At 34.6% G+C, this 25,571-nt stretch overlaps 1 protein-coding gene across 1 annotated transcript in view; it reads right to left on the bottom strand.

The window, feature by feature from the left end:
* Positions 1-25,571, bottom strand: part of GALNTL6 (polypeptide N-acetylgalactosaminyltransferase like 6) — a 1,201,435-nt gene that overhangs the window by 677,558 nt on the left and 498,306 nt on the right. Inside the window, exon 3 of the mRNA XM_042935079.1 lies at positions 804-942. Within this exon, the coding sequence (XP_042791013.1) occupies positions 804-942 (139 nt within the window). The remainder of the gene's footprint in view (positions 1-803; positions 943-25,571) is intronic.

Raw genomic sequence — 25,571 nt, forward strand, 5'->3', positions numbered from 1 at the left:
AGTGTTTCCACAGGGAGACTGGGGTGAAGGAAGGGTAAGCATATTAGTATAGTTAGATAGATTCATCAAATATGTATGGCAATTCTACAAACTTGAAATTCCCATCACATTGTATATTTTTTGGCATACTTTTGGCAATGTATATGCTAACAAGAAAATCATAACAGACTAGAAAAAAGAACAGTGAGCAATGTTAAGAGTAGATGGGGTGGGATTTCAGGTAACTATATATAATATCATTCTTACTTCCTTTTGCCTTATAATATTTAGCTACGAATCAGCAAAAACTGAACTCACTGTTAACTGACAAACAACAAGCATCCATGGTTGAGGAACCAACCATTATCTTTGGATTATGGATGCATTCATTGTAGGCATTCTTCATGGAAGATATAATAACAAAATCAGTGAATATGGTTGGTGTGAAAATGAAGTCATATATATGTAGACAGTTCTGACAATGCTCATCACCAGAAAAAGATGTTTGCTTTATAATCTACATGATCAAAAGTAAAAATATAGGTATTATCTTAAAACATTTTACTTTAAATGGAGATGATACAGGCAATGATAAAAATGTGAATTAAGTTTTAGAAAGCGGGTACTTATTCTTCTCTAATTTTAAAAATTACTCCAATTTAAACAAAACAGATTTAAGATTATGAAATATAAACATTTTTTTAAATTATGGCAAAAATTTTAGTTACATATTTCACTGTGATACACATTAAACATAGTTTAAAAAAAAAAAAACAGACAAATAGACGAAAACTAGTCTGCATGTGAGACTTGCTGATACTCACTTAGCATGACGAATATCTGGCAGGGACCGCTCTAGAGCAATATTGTTGCTGACAAAAATATTGAAACCATTTTCCCTGTAAGCTGAGTCATCATGGTCCTCTTCAGTGAGGGGGTAAGGTTTCCCATGCTCACCTTTCCCTGGCAGGAGAAAACAAAATGGGATTATCACCTCTACAAAAACTATTTAATCTTCTAGAACAGATAATAAGACTTAACTGTGTGTTTTTCCTTAGTCACCTCTTACTATTCTCCTTGGAAGAACTTTTATTATAACACATTATTTTGTTCAGAAAAAAGAAATATACTCATGATAAAAAGCAAACAACACCAAAGTAGAAAGTATAATCATTTTCAAGAGAGAACCGCTATGATGATTTTAAGTGTATGTTTTGTAACATTTGAATGCAGCTTCTAATGTACATATTGCCTTATAATTTGATTTTATCCAACTTAATTGTTGAAATTGTTGAAAATATAAAAAGCTATATTTTCATTTACTTCCATTGGTTGATATTATTTCACTGTATCTCAATTTACAGCATTCCACCAAAGATATACGTTTGAGTTACTTCTAACTCTTCCTATTAAAAAACAATATTGAAATGAACATCTTTGTTTATATATTCCTAGTTATGTAGTTTGGGAAGGGAAAGGATAATTCCTACAAATAGAAGTGTCTTTAGAGTAAGTTAGAAGAGTTTTCACACATCTTCAGAAGTACTGAATAATAATTTGAAATTTACTGGTAAAATATAGATTATTCATACTTTAATTTGTTTTCTCTTGATTACTAATACAATCAATAACTGTATACATTTATCATTTGTATTTCTTACATTGTGAAATGACTGTTCAGAGTTCGTAAAAAATATTTTATTGGTTATTTTTAAAAAGATTTTTTTTTCTATTTCAGAGAAAGAGAACAAGTGGGGGAGAAGGACAGCAGGAGAGAGAATCTTTTTGTTTTTTTAATGTTTTATTTATTTTTGAGGCAGAAAGTGACACAGCATGAGCAGGGGAGGGGCAGAGAGATAGAGGAAGACACAGAATCCGAAGCAAGCTCCAGGCTCTGAGCTGTCAGCACAGAGCCGGACGTGGGGCTCTAACTCACAAACCGCGAGATCATGACCTGAGCCGAAGTGGGATGCTTAACTGACTGAACCACCTAGGCACCGAGAGAGAGAGAGAGAGAGAGAGAGAGAGAGAGAGAGAGAGAGTATCTTAAGCAAGCTTCGCGCTCAGTGCAGAGCTGGACCCAGAGCTTGATCCCACAACCCTGGTAACATGACCTGAGGCAAAATCAAGAGTGGGGCACTCAACCAACTGAGCCACCCAGGTGTCCCTGAAAAAAACAAGTTTTATATAATGTTTAAAGCTTTGTTAATTATATATGTTGTAAATATTTTCTAAGTTTACTTTATTTAAATGTAATTTAAGACTTCTGATTTCCAGTTCTGCACGCAAAGCACTTAGAAGTTGCCACTCTATCCTAACAAGTAAAAAGCTGAACAGACTGAAAAATCAATAACCCTTCTTGGCCCATAAGAGAAGAAAGGACACAGGGCAAACTGCTGTCCCAAAAGAGAGACAGACAGGTGAATATAGGGAGTTGAGGCTTACTAGGGCAGGGACTCAGAAGTGTAAACCACCTGGGAACCAATGCCTGCATAGAAAACCCAACAGTAATTGACAAATTGCTGGAGGCTCAGTAGTCTGAGAGTTAAAAACTCCAGGGGGACACAGTCATAGGAAGGCTCGAATAATTTTGTGAGATTTACCTGCAGGAGCTCAACCAAATTCCCAATGTAAATGTTGGAGAAAATCTTCTCATGCTTCCAGCAAAAGGAAGAGAAAAGCAGCAAATTTGAAATAAACCAGAGCACACTGTTCTTAACAGGCTTTCCCTCAGGGACCACTAGTTAATCAGAGCCTCACCTGCTGAGGTATTACCAGAGCCTAACCGACCTGGGGAAAGGGAAATACCGAACCCCAGCTCATTCTAACCATCCTGTCCAACCAAACAGGAAAGAAAAATCCTGAGAGAGTGTTGTGGCATTCACAGTCCAGAGCATAGACTTACTAAAAGACTGAGACCTAATCATAAGACTATAGGACACTTCCTTTATCCCCACCCCTCATCATCACATTATAAAAGGTCTATTTATAATAGTTCACTTACCAAGTACATTATGACCAGCTATTATAAAAAAAATTACAAGGCATACCAAAAGGCAAAAAACACAATTTGAAGAGTTAAGAGAGCAAACCTCAGAAGCATACGTGACAGAGGTGTTGGAATTATCAGACGGGGAATGTAAAAAAAGTATGATTCACATGCTAAGGACTCTAATGGGTAAAGTACACGGTATACAACAACAGACGGACAACGTAAGCAGAGAGATGGAAATTCTATGAGAGAAATGCTAGTGATAAAAAACATTACAACATGTGAAAAATGTCTTTGATGGACTTATTAGTAGACAGGACAGAGCTGAGGAAAGAATCTCTGAGCTTGCGGATATATTAATATAAGCCTCCAAAACAAAACAGCAAACAAAAGACTAAAAAAAGCAGAACAGAAGATCGAAGGACTGTAGGACAACTACAGAAGGTATAACATACACAAAATGGGAATAACAAAAGAGGAAGACAAAGAGAAAGGAACAGAAGAAATATTTGAGACAGCAATGACTGAAAATTTCCCCAAATTAACATCAGCAGCAAACCCACAGGTCCAAGAAGCTTAGAGAACACCAGAACAGGACAAATGCCAAAATAAAACAAAACAAAATTACAAAACTACACCTAGGCATATAATTTTCAAATTACAGAAAATTAAAGCTAAAGACAAAAATCTGGAAATGAGCCAGTGGGGGAAAAAAAACACCCTATCTACAGAGGAACAAAATGAAGAATTACATCTAATTTCTCCTCTGAAACCATGCAAGCAACAAGAGAGTTAAATGAAATATTTAGAATTGAGAGAGAAAAAAACAAAACAAAACACCAACCTTGAATTCTGTAGACTGTGGAATTGTCCTTCAGAGGTAAAGGAGAAATAAAGACTTTCTCAGACAAAATAATGAAGGAATTTGTTGCCAGTTAATTTATCTTGTGAGAAATGATTTTAAAAAGTTCTTTAAATTTTTTTTTATGTTTATTCATTTCTGGGAGAGAAAGACAGTGTGCGAGCGAGAGAGGGGCAGAGAGAGAGGGAGACACAGAATCCGAAGCAGGCTCCAAGCTCTGAACTGTCAGCACTGAACCCAATGCGACGCTTGAACTCATGAACTGTGAGATCATGACCTGAGCCAAAGTCAGACGCCCAACCAACTGAGCCACCCAGGTGTTCCTTATTTTGTTCGATAGTTAACAAATAACATTGATGTCAATAGGCATTTAGGTAATGATTTTAACGTGATTGCTGCTAAACATTGTTCGTGAAAGTTGAGTACTGGATACGTGATCCTGAGTGTGTGTGTGTGTGTGTGTGTGTGTGTACAATAGTGAATGTGATTATAACTTATCATGTTAAGAAAGAATACTTCTAGTGCCTTTTAAATAAAGATAGTTTTTCATGACTAGAATATGAAAGTTTACCAAATTGTTTTTCAAAATTTTTATAAGTTTTTATATTTTAAACATATGAACCTTTAATTTTACAATATACTATTTGTTTCTAATCACTGGAATGTATTTTTTGGTAGGAAATTTGGCTTCTATATCAGTAATCCCTCAAATAAAAGTGAGTTCTTCTTCTTTTTTTTTTTTTAATTGGCTTCTAGCTCCTGCCCTAATGACATTAACCTCGGTAGCTGTGACAGCTAAGATAAAACAGCTGGGAAGTGATAAATAATTATATGCTGAAGAAGCAGACTGGAAATCTCTCCAATTTTAAATCAGAGAAACAAAAAAAAATTTTGTTTTAAATCAAAAAAGAAAATACTGAAACTCATCTGTGTTTGTTATTTAAGATAAAATGCCAGTTGCTTTTTTAACCTAAAAGGGAAATAAATAAGCCAGTGAGTAATTTCATTTTTTTAAATGTTTATTCATTATTGAGAGAGAGAAACAGAGCATGAGCATGAGCATGGGAGGGGTAGAAAGAGAAGACACAGAATCTGAACCAGGCTCCAGGCTCCAAGCTGTCAGCACAGAGCCTGATGCAGGGCTCAAACTCATGAACCATGAGATCATGACCTTAGCCGAAGTCAGACACCTAACTGACTGAGCCACCCAGGCACCTCTGAAATTTCATTTGTATAACAGCTAATTATTCAGCATCCTCTATGGGCAAAAATCTATGTTAAATCATTTTATATTCATTTTCTGACTCAATACTACAAATAAACATTGTGCTGCCCATGTTACATGTAAGTAAACAAATGAGACACTGACATTTTTAATAAGCATTTCCACAATCAGCAATTAGCTGACTGTTTAAAAAGTTCTAGACTTTTCTAAAAGATCTACATCTCTCTCCACTGAATGGCCAAATTAGTTAGAGAAGGTCTTTTGACCTTATATATTCTCTGGCATGAACTGGATTTATAGACACTTCATAAATCTATTTAATAAGAAAATCATAGTGCATAGTAGTCTTTACTTTCTTTAATAAATTTTTATTTTTAAATCTATGTGCCTTAAGCGAAATGTATACACACAGCTGAGGCTTCTTTTCAGTAATTTTTTTAGAGATATTTTTAATACCCTGTGTTCAGATTCAGCCACTTTGAGACTACAAATATAAATTTTAAAGCTACACATGCATTAAAACACCTGCCAATCAAAGAGAACTTCATTTTCTCTGTAAAACAATTTAGTTTTCAGATTGATAAATCTCCTGAGACAAGGCTTTTCATATGAATAAGTGATACTCTAGAGTTATAAAACACAACTTGTGAGTCACCAGTGATCGCATACTAGAAATTTCTTCATTGCAGCTGTGAGAATAGGTTTTAAAATTTTATGTTCTTATGCACAGAGCCTGCAGTTTTTACTGCAAATACTACTAACTCATCTTAAGTTTTAATACTTAAAGCCTCAGGGACTGTCACATCTCAAGTGGTTTAAGATTTCTTCTACAAAACAACAAAACAAAAAGCAAACAACTCCAAAGAAACAAAAACAGGTATATGTTGAAAAACGATATTATTCAAAGGTCTTTTGAGTGATTACTAGTCTACAGATTTACCTATTTAACATTTTTAAAATCCTAATATACCTTACTGTTATCAGTTGTACATTCAAATAAGTCCTTTACTTGAAATGTAAGAAAAGTGTCCTGTCATCTGTGTTTACAATTGTATTAAAGGTATAAGTGAGATATTTTAAAGAACCAGATATAAAAGTTAATACTGCATCTACACATATAGGCATTAAGCAGAAAAATGCTATCTTACAAATATGTCTCTGAATCTATGTATTCAAGTCATAGAGCAGAATTTAATATGGAAATTAGATTAGTCTCATAGCACACCTGGTATTTATCCTCCACATGAAATGACATTTTATTTAGTCTGGTATACCTATAGATAGTATTATTATTATTTTTTAATGTTTATTGAGTATCTACTACATGCACCACTGGATAAGGAAAGGGAAAATGTGTATAGTATGACCTCAGGCCTGAAAAAGCTAGAAATATACTCTGACTAGGAAGATATAGGCTCCTATGAACTGAATGTTTGTGTCCCCCCAAAATTCTTTATGTTGAAATCCTAACTCCGGATGTGAGGGAATTTAGATGTGAGGCCTTTAGGAGGTGATTAGTCTGTGAGACATTAGGACTCATGAATGGGATTTGTGCCCTTATAAACGATACCCAGAGAGCTCCCTTGTTCTTTCACCCTGTGAAGACACAACAAAAAGACGGTCCTTTATGAACTATCCAACTACCAAATTTACTGGTCCCTTAATTTTGGACTACCCAGTCTCCAGAACTGTGAGAAATAAATTTCTATTATTTATAAGTCCCCAAGTCTATGATATTTTGTTTTGGCAGCCCAAACAGACTAAGTCAAAACTAACCTATAAAATGATTGTTGTGGGGGCACCTGGGTGGCTCAGTCGGTTAAGCGTCCGACTTCAGCTCAGGTCATGATCTCTCAGTCCGTGAGTTCAAGCCCCGCGTGGGGCTCTGTGCTGACCGCTCAGAGCCTGGAGCCTGTTTCGGATTCTGTGTCTCCCTCTCTCTCTGACCCTCCCCCATTCATGCTCTGTCTCTCTCTGTCTCAAAAATAAATAAACGTTAAAAAAATTTAAAAAAAAATGATTGTTGTGAAAAGGAAGTGAATGAATTGGACAATAAACCTTGTAAGAATTTCAAAACTGACAAACTGAGGAACTTTACATGGCTTGGAAACTCCAACTAGAAAAGGGGAATTTTCAGTTCAAAGCTGAAGGGCAGAGGAAGATTTACATTGTTTTAAGAGGTTTGGGGCTGAGGAGACGATACGGGAATTGAAGTAAATGAATTTGTACAGATGAGATTTTTTAAACATGATGTTTGGAAAATAATAAATCTATTTAAATAGATTGAAATCTCATAAAATACAATACTGAGACATAAAGTAGGGTTTTGTCAGATGGGGGAAAATGCTAGTGACAGACAGTTCAAGGTACTTAAACTTTTTATTAGACATAATTAGAGTATAAGAACAACAAAAAGAAAGTGTTTTTGCACTTTTCCTTAGGGGCTTGAGGAAAAGCAGTTAGAACCCTTGAGAATCTATATAGCCAGGCCTTTGAAATGTACTTTTCTTAGAGAGATTTTTCACAATCAATCCATCTTAAGTCAGTGTACCCAGCACTCCATGCCCTATTTCCAAAATCTACTTTATTTTTATCATGCATTGCTTTTCTACCATACATTACTCCTCTAAATTTATTAGTTGACTGTTAATTCTAAAATATATTAATTGACTATCTCCTCATTGGGATGTAAGCAGGGACTTTTTGCTGTTCCCTATAGTATCCCCTGAACCTAGAAGAGTGTGTGACATATACCAGATATTCAAATAAATATTTTGACTGGTATATAAATAATACAGTGACGGGACTAGGAATTAAATTATGAGTACCACAGTTATTACCTTTGACATCAGGTTTAAGAGAAGAAAGTAAAAACATCACACTGATTTTAAATACAACTGGAATAATCTATAAGATCATTGAGGGATAGGACTGTGTCTTGATATCTTTGGGTCAGGAAACATTAGTATAGTGCTTATCACATGGTTTAGCCCCCCAAAATAAGATAAATTTTATTTATTTCATTCTGTGAAATGAATAAATGGAGAAATAAATTAATGCATTTAATTAATGCAATCCATTGAGAAGGATAGAAGATATATCTCAATGATGTAAGATCTTTCAGCAGACGGGGAAGGAAGCAGGTAGGCACACAGAAAGAAGAGCCACAGGGATGACACAGAGAGGTGGTAATTAGGAATTTCAAATCTGGTTTGGTATGGCTGGAGTGTGGTTTTTATAAGGTGGAGCAGTAAAAGACAGCTGGAAAAGTAGTAAATCATTGTTTTTTGGGGTTTTTTTTTTGCATTATTCTGGAAGTGGTACAAGTCCTAATCAAAGTGAAGTATAGTAAGTCAGTAATCCATACTGAAATCTCTAGGGTAACAACAAAAAAATCACCCAAGAATATACAACCCAAAATCTACAAAATAAAACATAATAAAAATAAAATAAGGAAAGATAAAATAAAGGAATAAAATTAAAAATACTCTATGTAACAAAAAAAGCAGAAAAGGATGAATTAAAGATTATATGGAGAATGGGACTTATGGAAACCAAATAGCAAAATTTAAATGAAATAGATTAATTCTTTACAAAAACTTACCAAAATTGACAAGAAGACATTTGCTACCAAAATAGTCCTGCATCTCTAAAAATTTTTCCTTTTCTTAAATTAACAATAAATATTTACTGAATAAATGAAAGGCACATTTCATCTTTTTAAGTGTCTTTTTCTAATTTATTGAGATATAATTGACATAGAACATTGTATAAGTTTAATGTAAAATGTGTTGATTTTATATACTTATGTCATGAGAAATTATTATCACCATCTTATTAGCTAACACCTCTATCACCTTTTCTTTTTGTAGTGAAAGTGTTTAAGACCACTCTTTTAGCAACTTTCACATATATAATACAATATTAACTATAATCACAATGCACATTAGATCCCCAGAACTTATTTGCTTTGTAACTAGAGGTTCATACCTTTTGATCAGTATCTTCCCATTTCCCTCATGTCCCAATCCCTAGCAATTACCATTGTACTTCCTGTTTCTATTAGTTTGGTGTTTTTAGATTATATATATAAAGATACCATACCATACTTGTCCTTCTCTGACTTATTTCACTTAGTATATACAATGGATCAGTATTCAGCCATAAGAAAGGAAGAAATTTTTCAATTTACGACAACCTAGATTAATCCTGAGGGCATTATGTTTAAAAAAGTTTGAAAATTCTAGGGGCACCTGGGTGGCTCAGTCGGTTAGGATCTTCTGGGTGGCTCAGCTCAGATCATGATCTTCGGCTTTTGGGTTTGAGCCCTGCATTGGGCTCTGTGCTTACAGCTCAGTGCCTGGAGCCTGTTTCAGATTCTGTGTCTCCCTCTCTCTCTCCCCTCCCCACTCATACTCTGTCTCTCTCTCAAAATAAAATAAACATTAAAAAATATTTTTAAAAAAAGTTTGGAAATTCTAGGCCCACATGGTTTCACTGATGAACTTTTTTAAAAACTAAAATGAGAAATAGTTCCACTTTTACACAAATATTTTAGAAATTAGAGAAACTTTTTATATGATACCAGTATAAACCTGATATCAAAACCAGACAAGGACATTATAAGAAACGAATATGTATCGGAGCTATGTCTCTCATGTGTATAGGTGGAAAATCCATATCAAAAGTAGCAATTTACATCTATCAATATTTTAAAAGACATTATATAGTGACCAACTGAGATTTATTCTAGAAAGGCAATGTTGGCTTAATACTAAAAATCAATCAGTGAAACACATTAACAGCAGTTCAAATTAAAATCGTGGGAGCTTTTGCTTCTTGGTGGTAGTGGTGGTGGTAACGGTGTGTGTGCGTGAGTAGGTGCTGTGTGTAGTGAGATGGGGGACCTCAACTGAAAATGAATTTAGAAGCACAAAGAACCTAAAGCCCCAAGACAATATTAAGGAAGAAAGGCATAGTTGGAGAAAATTAAAACTATACACATTTGGTTGTAAAATAAACCAGAACTAATTAAGTTACATAAAAATGATAACATGAACATAAAGACACATATATGAAAGATATTTCAAGGAACAGCTCTAGTTCATATATATATATATGATATATATATATTATATTAGTAATACTATAATTAGTAATATATATATTAGTAATAATACCAATCATTACTGGTAATAATATTGTCTCCATTTTCTGATTATAGAAACTTCTTTTTTAAAAAGAACAGTTGTCTGGGGGCGCCTAGGTGGCTCAGCTGGTTAAGCATATGACTTCTTGATTTTGGCTCAGGTCATGATCTCACAGTTCATGACATTGAGCTTTGTGTCAGGCTCGGCACTGACAGCATGGGGCCTGCTTGGGATTCTCTCTTCCTCTCTCTCTGCCCCTCCCCCCTCAAAATAAATAAATAAACTTAAAAAAAAATAAAAAGAACAGTTGTCTGTCTAACATCTAGAGATGTTAATTTTGAGTAAATTTTGTATTGAAAAACTATATATTTTTATTTAGCATACAAGGAGTTAAATAACAAGATGTATTTATATTGGTTCTGTGCACAGATTTTAAAGTGAAGATAACATAAATCTATGGTACAGATTGATGTTGTTAATAAGAGTTTACTACAAAAGATTAAAAAATTAACTTTAAAATAGATATGTTTGTATAGAAATCCACTGTTCTATTATTTTTCAGCTTTCATTCTGGGCTTGTGAAATGGTTTTATTTCCTAATTGTGTAGTTATTCTCTGAATTATCACAAAAAGCTTCATTGTCTGCAGCCAATGCAGGAGAAATCATGTTAAGAAATATTTTGCCTCAACATCCCAATTACTTTAAAGCTTATTTAGTTTCATTCATTACTGGTATGTATTCTACTTACATAGATATAATTATAAGGTTTTCTTAGTCATTGTGGACAAATAGTAAAAAGTGTCTTTTAAGCCTTTTCCAAAAGGGATGTGTATAATCCTATATATTATAGGATTTCTGCCTTTTCTCTTTCCCCTCCCTACCCTTACTTCCTCCTAAGGGGAAGTGCTTGATTTAATCCCCATGCAGTGCATTCTCCAGAAAGTGACAACTATTTTTTTTTTTTTTCCTGTGGATTCAAACTAAATGGAACATTACTGTCAAATGTGTCTGACTTGGTCTGTTAGCATTTTTCTTTGTGTAAAAATCATGAACTGTCAGAGTGTCATGGGTTGGACATTTTTACCACTTCTGAAAAAATGAGGCAACACAATCATGAAGTATTCCATATGTCATTTGAAGCATACAGAGAAGTTGAGATAAAAACTACCAGAGTGGAAAGAAATATAAAGAAATTAAAGAGGCCACTGGTAAAGGGACAAAATAGAATGAAAGCAGCAAAGGAAAAAAAAAAGGTTAGAAAAGAAAACTACAAGTGAAGACAAGATTTGGGGTTTTTTAATAAATTGATTTCTAGCAATAAAGGAGTAGAAGTCTGATTTATAAAATAAAGTTTAAAAAATTTATAAATTTTTTAACTTATAAAATTTATAAAATTTTATTCATTTATAAAATTAAAGTTAATTTTATAATCTGTTATTAGTAACATCGTATAGAGCTTAAGGAGACAACTGAAATTATACCGTATGTTGAGGAAAATACAGAGTTTGTGATCCCTAATAAGTTCAAGGAAAATATTATTTTGCTTAAATATTAACAGGCACCCTGAAATGATCATGGCTTTTAGATTAAGTGAATGATGGATATATGTCCCATGTCACACTTAAAATAGTTCCTACGGAACAATCAACATCTTATTATGTTTTGATTACAAATGACAACAAATACCTTGGCAGAGTTTATTCCATTTATGATCAAATTTCACATGATGCTGAAGGACAAGTGAGTTCTTAATAGGTTATAAAGGAGGATGCATGGTAAAAAATGAAAATGTTACTTCCATCGGCATTCAAAAATAAAAACATCACAAACATCATGCTGTCAGTCAGGGCCAGGGTAGTTAGAGGTGCAGTTAAGAGAAGGCTGACTTTCTGTATCAAACAGACAAAAGAAGGCAACTCGTGAAAGATTTGCACTAAGAGCTATGTGCAATATATAATTCTTATTTTGAATACGATTGGATTTACATTTCTATGGTACCAGAAAACACTTTCAACTTGCTCACTGAAGTATGTCTCTCTCCCTCATGTCTGTAGTAATGGAATGAAAAATTATCAGTGATCCATGTCTCATAAACTTCCCATTGTTCCAACAGCCAGGGCATAGGCAGCATAGAAACCAGAAAAATGCAAATAAAATTCTAGTGAAGTTTTTGAGTGAAGAAATTTTAATGAAATATAGACGTGCTTTAGAGTAAGCTCTTAAAGAATAACTAAGATCAAATTCATTAATACCAGAAACATCTATATTTTAAATTGATCCAATAGCTTCCCTATGTTTACACTAAAATGTACTGTTTTTCATGTGTATTTTATTATATTTTCTTTATTTCATAAGGAATTAATTAACTAGTTAAGCGGGTAACTAGCTGTCTTAGTTACAGAAGGAAAAATTTGTGTCATGCCAATACGCTTCCTGGAATGTAATCTCCTTGGGTTCAATCCTGATTCCATGCCTCACTCAAGGAAATTTGTTGTCTGACTGAATTACCATGGAAGTGGTAACTGAAAACTGGTTTTTAAAAAATTGAATTTTATCACTATAAACATATATAAACAACACCCATGCAAATTTAGCTTATTCTTTGGAAAACCTAGTAAATTTTTCTTTTCCAAACTGGTTCTGTGTGGATTCCTGATAAATTTGGTTTCAATAACCTCCTCTTTTTCTGCTTAAGGAACAGATTTGTTTTCAGATGTCAGAGTTTTTTTGTTTGTTTGTCTTAATTTTCTTTAAACTATAATCTATATTAGTTCTTTTTCTGAAAAATCATACTCAGTCTTTAAAAAGGGGCTAACATACCTAACTTACAGGAGGTATGATAATGATTAAATAAACAATATGTCTTAAAAGGCTTTGCAAAGTGTAAAGCCAAAATAAAATAAAACTTTTCAGTAAAACATGATCATTTTACAATGTTCTTCTCTTTAATTCTTTCATATAGCCCTTTTCCAGCATCAATTTGGCCAAAATTTAGATTAAAAACTGAAACTTTACCTTATTAAAACTAAAACTTTCCAACTGAATCGAAATATCTCAACTTATTTTATCAGTATTTATTTCCCTTTTATTAGCTGACAGTTTTTTATAGGGCTCAACTATACCTTTCAAAGATTTTTTTTAAAGATCTTTGTCATTTTTATAGAAATGAAAAAAAATGTTTAAAAAAAGGGGTGGCACCTGGGTGGCTCAGTCAGCTAAGCATCCTACTCTTTCTTGATTTTGGGTCAGGTAAAGATCCCAGAGATGGGTCATGGAATTGAGCCCTGCATCAGGCTCTGTGCTGAGCATGGAACCTACTTGGAATTCTCTTTCTCCCTTGGTCTCTGCCCGTCCCGCCTCACACACACTACACACAAATAAGTAAACATTAAAAAGAAATGTACTCACAATTAAACAAGAAATTAAAAATAAAACACTCCAAATCTTATCTTTTAACATTAATCATTCAAATATTAGGTATTTATTTATAAACATTTCTCTTTGAATATATCAAAGGATGATTACTTTTGAATGACTATATAAAGCTTGGGCCATGCTATGCATGGTAGTTCAATTTTTATCATCTCAAAGGATGTTAACTCAAACATTCCCATTAAGTTTAGGAACATAGGGGCACCTGGGTGGCCCAGGCAGTAAAAGGTCCGACTTCTGCTAAGATCATGATCTCAGTTTGTGAGTTCGAGCCCCATGTCAGGCTCTGTGCTGACAGCTCAGAGCCTGAAGCCTGCCTCAGATTCTGTGTCTCCCCCTCTCTCTGCCCCTCCCATGCTCATGATATGTCTGTCTCTGTCTCTCAATAATAAATAAATGTTAAAAAAAAGTTTAGGAACATAAATAAACTTCCATTAAAATGATGAATTGAACATACACATTGTTTTTTGCTTTTGTTCTGGGGATCACAATAAAACATTAAAAGACAATGAAAAGATTAGAGATCTAGAGCAAAGAAGAGAAAGAAAGGGAAGCAATCAGTATAAAACAGATATTTGTAAAACACATATCCATAAAAAGTGGAAAGAAATAGGTACATGGTTACTGATAAATCAAGGGGAGGAAACATAGCCAAGTTCCAAATGGACATGAGAGGAAACAAGGCTGTACTATATAAATACAAAAGTTTTCTGAACATGTCAAGACCAGCTATTGAAAAGGGTGGGGTTGAAATATAAAGCCTACATTAGCAGAATAACTGAAATTCGGTACACTAAATAGTCAAGACTCCAATCTCACTTGTCTTATGTAGTAGCCATCTCCCCATCCATTATTCAGTCACCCTACAGCCAAACCTACCATGAGACCAACCTGACCCACCAGGAGAATTCCAACTCAGCTTTGTGTTGACTGATGATTAATAACAATGTTCTTCTTAACAAGCATTATGAATAAGTTAGCTTTACGAGCAATGCCATAAAACTCAGATAAAAATAAAAACAGAGGTGCCTGGTGGCTTAGTTAGTTGAGTGCCCAACTCTTGTTTCCAGCTCAGGTTATGATCCCAAGATCCTGGGATCGAGCCCCACATCGGCCTCTGTGCTGAGCATGGAGATTGCTTAGGCTTCTCTCTCTCTCCCTTTGCCTCTCTTCCCCACTCGCACTCTCTCTCTCTAAAACAAACAAACAAACAAACAAATAAATAAATATAACAATAAAAACAAACAAAAACAATATGAAAGAGAAAAAAGGAAGAAGAGAAGTTTGAGGACAGCCACACTGCTTATTTATAAATGATAAAGATGGAGCTAGAACATCATCCACTTCCCTCCCCGACCCTTCCAATAACAAATGGAGGAAATGAAGTTAATTGAATTATTCAAATCATTTACAAAATAATTCTGCAAACAAAGTTCCAGGATCTTAATATATAAAACTAGCAGTCAAAAGAATATCACATCTCTGCATTGAGAAACCTGTACTACTTTTAAGTTTTTGATAAACTTTTTTCATAAAAATCTAAAACTAGCCTTGAGAGAGAAATGTCCCATTGACATTTCTTGAGAGAAATCATGTGACATAATATACTTAAAAATAGAAGTGAAACAGAAAATCAAATCTTTATACTTTGTAAGCTACAAATGGATTCTTTGTTATCCATCTCACTTCAATACTTTGTTCATAAATTTTATTAAAAAAACAAATTCTTTATACTGTGATTATTAGAATTATGCCAAAGGAACAATATCTGAATGTACCAGATTATTCCAGACAAGTTAGCTCTTCTTTCCTTCCTAGTATGCAGTGCTACTTCTCCAAATTCTTAAATTCAATGGGAATTTTATACTTTGAAATATATGTCTGTAAGATTCATGTAGCAATCTGTCACACAGCCTAAAGAAAAAGGACCATTAGTGAGAACTAATTACATATAAGTTTACAGGCCATATCACACTTATCTCACTCTAAAATATGAATTTCAGGTACATTTCTCTTCTGCTAACCCATCCAAAGCTGTAATATACAGAAGCCTAAAAAATTCTGCCAAAAATCATATTCTAATAAAATCAATGTTTATTTCAGGAGGAGAAGTTATAGAAAAACAATTTAATGAACATATTGAAAAGATACATTTAAAATAAGCATATTTAAAATCATTTTAGACCTATCATAACATATATAAAACAAACTATTAAAATTTTAGAACAGGGGGCTCAGTCGGTTAAGTGCCCGACTTCAGCTCAGGCCATGATCTCACAGTTTGTGAGTTTGAGCCCCGCGTCGGGCTCTGTGCTGACAGCTCAGAGCCTGGAGCCTGCTTCGGATTCTGTGTCTCCTCTCTCTCTCTCTCTCTCTCTCTCTCTCTGACCCTCCCTCACTCATGCTCTGTCTCTCTCTCTCTCTCAAGAATAAATAAACAAAAAAAATTTTTGAACAGTAGTTCACAAAATTATCTGTTGAGATTCATTTGTACAAATCCAAACTCTGATTAATATAATTGTGATCCACTCTTTGATTTTCACAAGCAAAGACTGACGGTATAATTCTAATGGATGCAGTGTCCCAAACAATCATTCATCATACCTTTCAGGTTTACTCAGGTACTGGGGTACTTTCACATTAACTGTATTGAAGGAAGGAATAAAATGCTATTTTAAACAAATTGCTGAAATTGTTGCATGTCATGACTGCACTACATTAATGGATTTTGGGGAGCAAGACAAATAGGTAGGCCCTGAATTATACATCAAACTCTCCTATGAAAAAGCTGTAGAATTCATTGGGTTCTTTCACATTTCTACCCTCAGTTTCCTCATTTGTAAAGAACAAAAGGCATGACTAGATTTATTGCATCTAATATTCTACGCTAGCTGCAAATCATTCATTTTTTCTAAATCACCACATACCACCAGATATTTAATTAACACTGTTTTTAATGTTTATTTATTTTTGAGAGAGAGAGAATGAGCGAGCACAAGCAGGGGAGGGGCAGAGAGAGAGGGAGACACAGAATCCAAAGCAGGTTCCAGGCACAGAGCCTGATGTGGGGCTTGAACTCATGAACCGTGAGATCATGAACTGAGCTGAAGTTGGACGCTTAACTAACTGAGCCACCCAGATACCCCTTGATTCACATTTAAGAGCTGAACTTGACAAATATTATCTGAAGCTTTAAGTACTTTTAATCTCAAAGGAAAAACTATATGACTTAGTTGTATAGCCAATCTGTTAGAAGAAATGAGGTTATTGTGGGCCTGAGCTATGAGATCCTTGAGGACAGACTGAGGGCATATTGAGATTCAATATACACTTCATGCCTTTATTGATCAAAATATAAAATATAACCAAAGCTAAAGAAGTAAGGATAAACTACTTAAAACCTTCTAGGTTCTTTACCATAATTAGCCACCAAAAGATATATACAACTAACTCTTGAACAATGGTGGGGCTTAAGGGACCAACATCCGCATAGTAGGAAATTCATGTATAACTTCTGATTCCCCCAAATTTAACTACTAATAGTCTACTGTTAGTTAGCCTGAAGTCTTAACAATAATGTAAACAATCAACCAACACACATATATTGTATGTCATATGTATTAGATACTGTATTCTTACAACAACATAAAGAAAATGTCATAAAGAAAATCATGAGGAAGAGAAGATATATTTATAGTACTGTAATATATTTATTAAAAAAATTCTGTATATAAGTGGATCCAAGTAGATCCAAGTTGGATCCAAGGGGATCCAACAAACTAGTGTTGTTCAGAGGTCAACTGTACTCTTGTTGTTTTATTTTTTTAATCAAAAATCTACACAGATAAATATGGTTGTCTCATACTGAGTTAAAGAAGACACTATTGTATGATCCAAATACAAATGAAAGGTTTTCTCATGAAAGTTACAATTCATAGTGTTCCAATTAGAATTGTCTCTGCTCCTCAATCTCAGAAGAACTCAGTAAATTACTCTCTCCAGATAAAGCAAACTGATCCCAAAGCAGAGATAAAAGAGTAAGTCCCTAGATCCATAGTTGCAATAGTTTTTTTCCCCAAATAAAGCAGGTAAAATAATAAAAAAATAATCCATCATAAAGGGCCAAATGGAAAAAAAAAACTGTGACAAAATAAACTGAATCCTAGGAAAGAAACCTAATGCTTTCCAATATGATTTAGATAAGAAGGCAAAGAACTACAAAGAATAAATTGTAAGACGACTCTCTACTAACTACATGGGTAATAATGAGAGGTCTGTAAAAGACATTAATTCCCTTGATAAAAGTAGTTTAAGCATCTGTGAAAGGAAGGATTCTTTTTATCTTCTAAGGAAGGTTCTGGACCATATACCTACTCACTTACTGAGCTTTTAGTTGTGCAGAGATTAGGGAAATCTGAGTTTATAGTTCTTTGTTCTATCTCACTTAATAACTCACGGCCAGGAGAGTTTGCTTTTGTTGCACCAGCCTCTTTGAGAGTGAATCTGGGCCAGGTTTGTGCCTGCCCACAGAGGGGCTGTAGTTTGTCAGTTCACTTTAAATGACAATTTGTTTTGAGGATGTCAAAATAATAGGTTTTGGAGTTGTCAGTCGGTTCCATAATCCTCACGTGCGTTCTTTCCAAAACAATTTTGTCATTAAAAATGTATGAGAAAAAAGCCTTTTTTATACTGTCAGTTAGGAAGGTAAATTGTGATAATTACCAGATAACACAGAATAGAAAAATAATAATTAAAACACTATGATATTTTCAAACGTGAGGAGGAAATGATTCTTAAAAGAGGAAGTCATTATAGAAGGTCACTCAGAGTGTAGTCACGAGACAATTAAAGACTGATGATGAGTAGTTGATCATAACATCGCTGCATAATGAGAAAATGGGTGTCTCAAAAAGACATAGCCAAACTTAGAGGACAAAAGTCTTACCTTTTCTTCATAACTAATGTTATCCCTTTATCAACCTAATTTTGATTTTCAAATTTTAACTGATGGTTGAAAGAAACCAGCATCAAAACAATGAAACCTTGTGCATATGGAAGCATTGATCTTTTTCAGAACTTGTTATACACAGAAACATCTTTTAACATTTTGATATATGATATTTTAAATATAATAATGTAAACATTCATGAAGGACAACCATAGGGCCACTAGAGGATAAGTATAGCCTTTGCCTTCTAGAAGTTTTTAAATAAGTGCATAAAGCAAAGTTATCACCCTATCCAATGGTGAACAGAATAGAGGAAGAAAAAGGAAATGCAAATAGGAGCTGAAATTGGCATTTTATATTGCTGATATAAACACTGAATTTTTATGACTTGACCAGCTGATGTTTGAATTACCAATAATTTTTATGTGGGTTCTATGTCTAATTTGGCTAATCCTTCAGTTATAGTTTGCTGCCAAAAAAATGAGTCTCAAAGAATTTTCCGATCAAAAAACTTTCTAAAATATTTATTTATTTATTTATTTATTTATTTATTTATTAAAGTTTATTTATTTACTTTGAGAGAGAAAGAGTGAGCCAACGGAGGTACAGAGAGAGAGGAGTGGATGAGAATCCCAAGCAGGCTCTACACTGCCAACGTAGAGCTGGATGAAGGGCTTGAACTCAAAAACTGTGAGATCATGATCTGAGCCGAAGTCAGAGGCTTAACTGACTGAGTCACCCAGGAGCCCTCCAAAAGTTTTTACAAAACAATTCATTCATTCGGAAAAAAATTATTACATACCCGCTATGTGCTAGAAATTGCAGTAGAACATAGAGAATAGACATGAAACATAGATGATTCCAGCCTGATAGAAATATCCTAAGTAGGGAAATGAGTTAAGGTGCTCAAGTATCAAAAATATTTTAATTACATAATTCTTTTCTCTTCTAAAAAAGTTAATATTTTATCTTTTATCTGGGTGATTTACTACTTCTATTTTGGGAATCACACCAAGAAGTTTACTATTTCTTTATTCTCTTCTGGCCAGAAAATAGTTGTTTTTTTCTTTCAAAAAATGCAGTTATTTCAAGATTTATTATTAACATATATTAGGAAACAGTGGAATAATTCAGGATCAAGCTTTTTTCCACGTTTCTAACTGACTTATGAGGTCATTTCTGTGCCCTAAGAGAAAAAAAATCCATTTGCTCTTATAAGAATGGACCGTGCTTCAGGGCTTGGAAATTGCTGATCCTTTCTTTCTTTTTTTTTTCTATTGTACTCCATTTCCAAAGATTCTGGAAGCTTCTATAAACTTCTCAAGCTCAAAAGTCATTCCTGTCAGACTTTCAGGGAATATGGTAGAGTAGGACCCTAAGCTCACCTTGTTCAATGGATACAACTAGATAATAGCCATATCAGTTTAAATAATACAGAAAACAAGTTGAAGCCTGGCACAGCAGACTCTCTACAGCTAAATGTAGAGAAAAGGCCACATCAAAGAGGGTAGGAAGGGCAGAAAAGTGGTTGGGAGCTACATGGACCATGGGCCTTTCATAGGAGGGAAGGAGGCTGCAGGTGCAGAGAGGGGAGAGAAACAGACTCTTACACCGAGTGCCTGCTAGGGGAAGATGAATCTCCATAACATTTGGCTTTAAAAACCAGAGATGCTGAATTTCACAAGTTCTTACAATCGGTGGAGCTTAAAACCTGGAACTTTAAAAGTCAACAGGCTCCTGGGAGAGCCAGGAGGACCGAAGATATTGTGTCCCCACCTATAAAGAGACAGCACAACAAAAAGCCCTGTGGAGATACAGCATAGAAGCAGCAGTTTGAAAAATGCCTGAGGTAAGTGGGAGGGAATTGTTTTTTTACTAATCTCAGAGTGTCTGTTAGAGGGACAGGGTTTGTTGGGAGACTTTGCAGTAATAAAGGACCTGGTGGGTGCTACTGCCCTCCCCTGCTCCCCAGCATAAGCATATGGACCCCTGTGGTAATAAGAATGGTACTAATACCCCCTACTTACTAACAGTGCCCCTCACCTGCAAGTTCTCCTGTGGATGCTCCCCCTCCAGCCAGGCCTTGGCTCCATGTCCCATCCCACAGAAGACTTGCACAAACTTTGCTAACACCACATGTCCCACTCCTGCATGCTTCTGTGGATCCATCCCCTCCAAACTTACCTGCCTCTGTCACTGGCAGCTACAGGTCCTCTCCTGCTAGTATGGACCTTGCTGGCACCACACACCCCACCCCAACATCCTCCTGCACTTCAGTGCTACTGCATCTCTGGCAAATGCCTGGTCTGACTCAACTTAATCCCAAGGCAGCCCCAGACTGGACCATTAATAACAGAACAACCAAACCCTGCTCACAAAAGACAAAGAGAGCCATCGAAGATGACTGGGTTGAAAGCAAAAGTGTATCAGCCACAACAGTAGGGTGCACACAACACACATAGGAAACACCCCTTAAGTGCTAGATTCTTGTGAACAGGGGATATTGCACCGTAGGGCACTACAGGGCCTCTTCCTCATTAGACCACTACTTTCAAGAGCAGGAGATGTACCTGAATTTCCTAACACATAGAAACAAACACAAAGAATTAGACAAAATAAGGAAACAGAGGAATATGTCCCAAATAAAAGAAGAGGACAAAGTCACAGCAAAAGACTAACTGAAACTATGCCTGCTAAAGAATTTAAAGTAATTGTCATAAAGATGCCCGTTGGACTTAGGGAAAGTGGAAGACCTCCATGAGACCCTTAACAAAGAAACAGAAAACATAAAAGAGAACCAATCAGAGATGAAGAACTCACTAAATGAAAGTAAAAATATACAAGATGGAATAAATAGTACACTTGAGGAAGCAGAAGAACAGATCAGCAACCTACATACAGGACACAATAATGGAAAGCAATTAGGCTAAGAAGGATAGAAAAACATAATGATAAAAAAAAATGAAAACTGACTTATGGACCTCAGTGTTATTCTAAGAGGAATAACATTCACATTACAGGAATCCCAGAAGAAGAAGAGAGAAAAGGTGGCAGAAAATTCATTTAAAGAAATAACAGCTGAAAATTTCTCAATCTGGGGAAAGAAACAAAAATCCAAATCCAGGAGGCACGGATATCCCCCAACAAAATAAACCCAAGGAGGTCCACACCAAGACACATAGTAATTAAAATGGCAAAACGTAGTGATATAGAAAGAATTTTAGAAGCTTCAAGAAAAAAGAAAATGGTTATATACAATAAACACCCTTTCAGTCAATCAGCTGATTTTTTAGCAGAGATTGCAGTCCAGAAGGGAGTGGCATAATATGTTCAAAGTGCTGAAAGAACAAGAAAAGCCCCCCGCAACCAAAATACTCTAGCCAGCAAGGCTATCATTCAGAATAGGAGAGATAAAGAGTTCTCCAGATAAACAAAAGTTAAAGGAATTCTTGACCACTAAGCCAGCTCTATAAGAAAAGTTAAAGGGGACTCTTTGAGTAGAAAAGAAAGACCATAAGTGGGAATAAAAAAAAGTTGGAAACATATGCAAGAAAAGCAGTAAAAATAATTGTACCTATAAAAATAAGTCAAGGGATTCACAAAATAAGAGGAGGTAAAGAATGACATCATATCCCTAAAATATGGGGGGTGGGGGGAAGAGGAGTAAATAATGGGTTGAAACTTAAGCGACATTCTACTTAACATAGATTGCTATATACATAACATATTATACAGAAACCTAATGGTAACCACAAATCAAATACCAAAAATATATATGCAAAATAAAGAGAAAGGAATCCACTAAAGAAAGTCAACAAACCATGAGAGAACAAGAGAAGAAAGAAACAGAGAAGAACTACAAAAACAACATAAAACAAGTAACAAAATAGCAACAAGTACATATCTGTCAATAATTACTTTGAATGTAAATAGACTACTCACTCCAATCAAAAGATACAGAGTGACAGATTGTATAAAAAAGCAAAACCCATATATATGCAAAACCCATCTCTATTTGAGACCTAAAGATACATGCAGATTTGAAGTGAAAGGATGAAAAAGCATTTATCATACAAATGGAAGTTAAAAGAAAGCCAGGGTAGCAACACATATATTTGACAAAATAGACTTTAAGACAAAGACTACAATAAAAGAAAAGAGCACTATATAATCATGAAGAGAAAAATCCGGGGCACCTGGATGGCTCAGTCGGTTAAATGTCCGACTTCGGCTCAGGTCGTGATCTCACGGTCTCTGATTTCGAGCCCCACGTCAGGCTCTGTGCTGTCAGTTCAGAAACTGGAGCCTTCTTCAGATTCTGTGTCTCCCTCTCTCTCTGCCCCTCCCCACTCATGCTCTGTCTCTCAAAATATGAATAAATGTTAAAAAAAAAACATGCTAAGAGCAAAATCCAACAAGAAGATATAACAATTATAAGTATTTATGTATTCAACATGGAAGCACCTAAATATGTAAAGCAGCTAATAATAAACATAAAGAAACTAATCGATAGTCATAGAATAATAGTAGGGGACTTTAACATCCCACTTACATCGATGGGCAGATCTTCCAAATAGAAAACCAACAAGGGAACAGTGGTTTTGAATGACACATTGGACCAGATGGATATGACAGCTATATTCAGAACATTCTATCCTAAAACTGAAGAAGACACATTCTTCTCAAGTGCACATGGACCATTCTCTAGAATAGATTACATATAAGGCCACAAAACAGTAACAACAAATTCAAAAAGACAGAAGTCACAGCATGCATCTTTTCTGACCACAATGCTATAAAACTAGAAATCAACCATAAGAAAAAATCTGGAAAGAGCACAAATAGATGGAGGTTAAATAACATGCTACTAAACACTTAATGGGCCAACCAAAATATCAAAGACAAATTAAAAAAAATACATGGAGACAAATGAAAATGAAAACATAATGGTCCAAAATCTTTGGCATGCAGCAAAAGCTGTCTTAAGAGAAAAATGTATGGCAATTCAAGTCTATCTCAAGAAGCGAGAAAAATCTCAAGTAAACAACTTAACTTTGCACCTAAAGTAGCTAGAAAAAGAACAAAACCACAAATCAAAAGAGCGAAGAAAATAGTAAAGATCAGAGGATAAATAAATAAAATAGAAACAAAACAAAACAGAACAGATCAATGAAATCATGAGCTGGTACTTTGAAAAAGATCAACAAAATTGATGCATCTTTAGCCAGACTCATAAAAAAAAAAGAGAGAGAGAGGACTCGAAGAAATAAGAATCAGAAATTAAAGAGGAGAAATAACAACTGCCATCATGGAAATACAAGGACTATAAGAGAATATTATGAAAAATTATATGCCAACAAACTGGACAACCTAGAAGAAATGGATAAATCCCTATCTTTTGCTTCCAACAAACAAAAGTCCAGGACCAGAAAGCTTCACAGGTGAGCTCTACCAAACACTTAAAAAAAAGTTAATACTTATTCTTCTCAAACTATTCCAAAATAATAGAAGAAGGAGAGCTTCCAAATTCATCCTATGAGGCCAGTATTACCCTGGGCGGATACCAAAGGTAGATACAGACATGAAAGAGAGAAAGAGAGAAAGAGAGAGAGAGAAAGAAGGAAGGAAGGAAGGAAGGAAGGAAAGAAGAAAGGAAGGTGGGAAGGAAGGAAGGAAAGAAATCAATCAATCAATTTATGGGCCAATATCTCTGATGAACATAGGTGCAAATATCCATAACAAAATATTAGCAAACCATACAATACATTTAAAAAAAATTATTCAACACGATCAAGTAGAATTTATTCCTGGGATGCAAGTGTGGTCCAATATTTGCAAATCAATAAACCTTATACATCATAACATGAAAAAGGATAAAAACTATATGATCATTTCAATAGATGAAGAAAAGCATTTGACAAAGGAAAACCTCTGTTCATGATAAAAACCCTCAACAAAGTAGGTTTAGAGAGAATATACCTCAACATAATAAAGGCCGTAAATGAAAAACCCACAGTGAACTTCATACTCATTGATGAAAAACTGAGAGCTTTCCCTCTGAGATCAGGAATAAGAAAAGGATGTCCACTCTCACCACTTTTATTCAACATAGTATTGAAAGTCCTAGCCACAAAATCAGACAACAAAAAGGAATAAAAGGCATCCAAATTTGTAAGGAAGAAGTAAAAGTTTCATTATTTGCAGATGTCATAATACTATATATAGAAAACCCTAAAGATTCTACCAGAACATTCTACCAGAACATAGAGCTGATAAATGCATTTAGTAAAGTTTCAGGATACAAAATCAATGTACAGAAATCCATAGCATTCCTGTATCCTAATAACAAAATAACAGAAAGGAAAATTAATAAAACAATCCCATTTACAATTGCCCCAAAAATAATAAAAAACCTAAGAATAAACTTAACCAAGAAAGTGAAAGACCTGTACTTGGAAAAGTATATAACACTGATAAAAGACATTAAAGACAATACAAAGAAATGGAAAGATATTTCATGCTTATGAATTGGAAGAATAAATATGATTAAAATGTCCATATCACCCAAAACAATCTATAGATTTAATGCAATTTTTATAAACACACCAACATTTTTCACTGAACTAGAACAAATAATCTTAAAATTTTTATGGAACCACAAAAAACCCTGAGTAGCCACAGTGATATTGAAAAGGAAGAACATAATTGAAGTTATCAAGATCCCAGTTTCAAGATATACTACAAACCTGTAGTAATCAATACAAAATGCTATTGGCACAAAAACAGACACATAGGCAAATGTAACAGAATAAAGAACCCAGAAATAAACCCACAATTATATGGTCAATTAATCTTTGACCAAAGAGGCAAGAATATGCAGTGGGAAATAGAATCCCTTCAACAAATGGTGTGGGGAAACCGGGCAGCTACATGCAAAAAAAATGAAACTGGACTATTTTCTTACACCATGCACAAAAATAAC

Source organism: Panthera leo, chromosome B1 (assembly GCF_018350215.1).
Source record: "Panthera leo isolate Ple1 chromosome B1, P.leo_Ple1_pat1.1, whole genome shotgun sequence".
NCBI lineage: Eukaryota > Metazoa > Chordata > Mammalia > Carnivora > Felidae > Panthera > Panthera leo.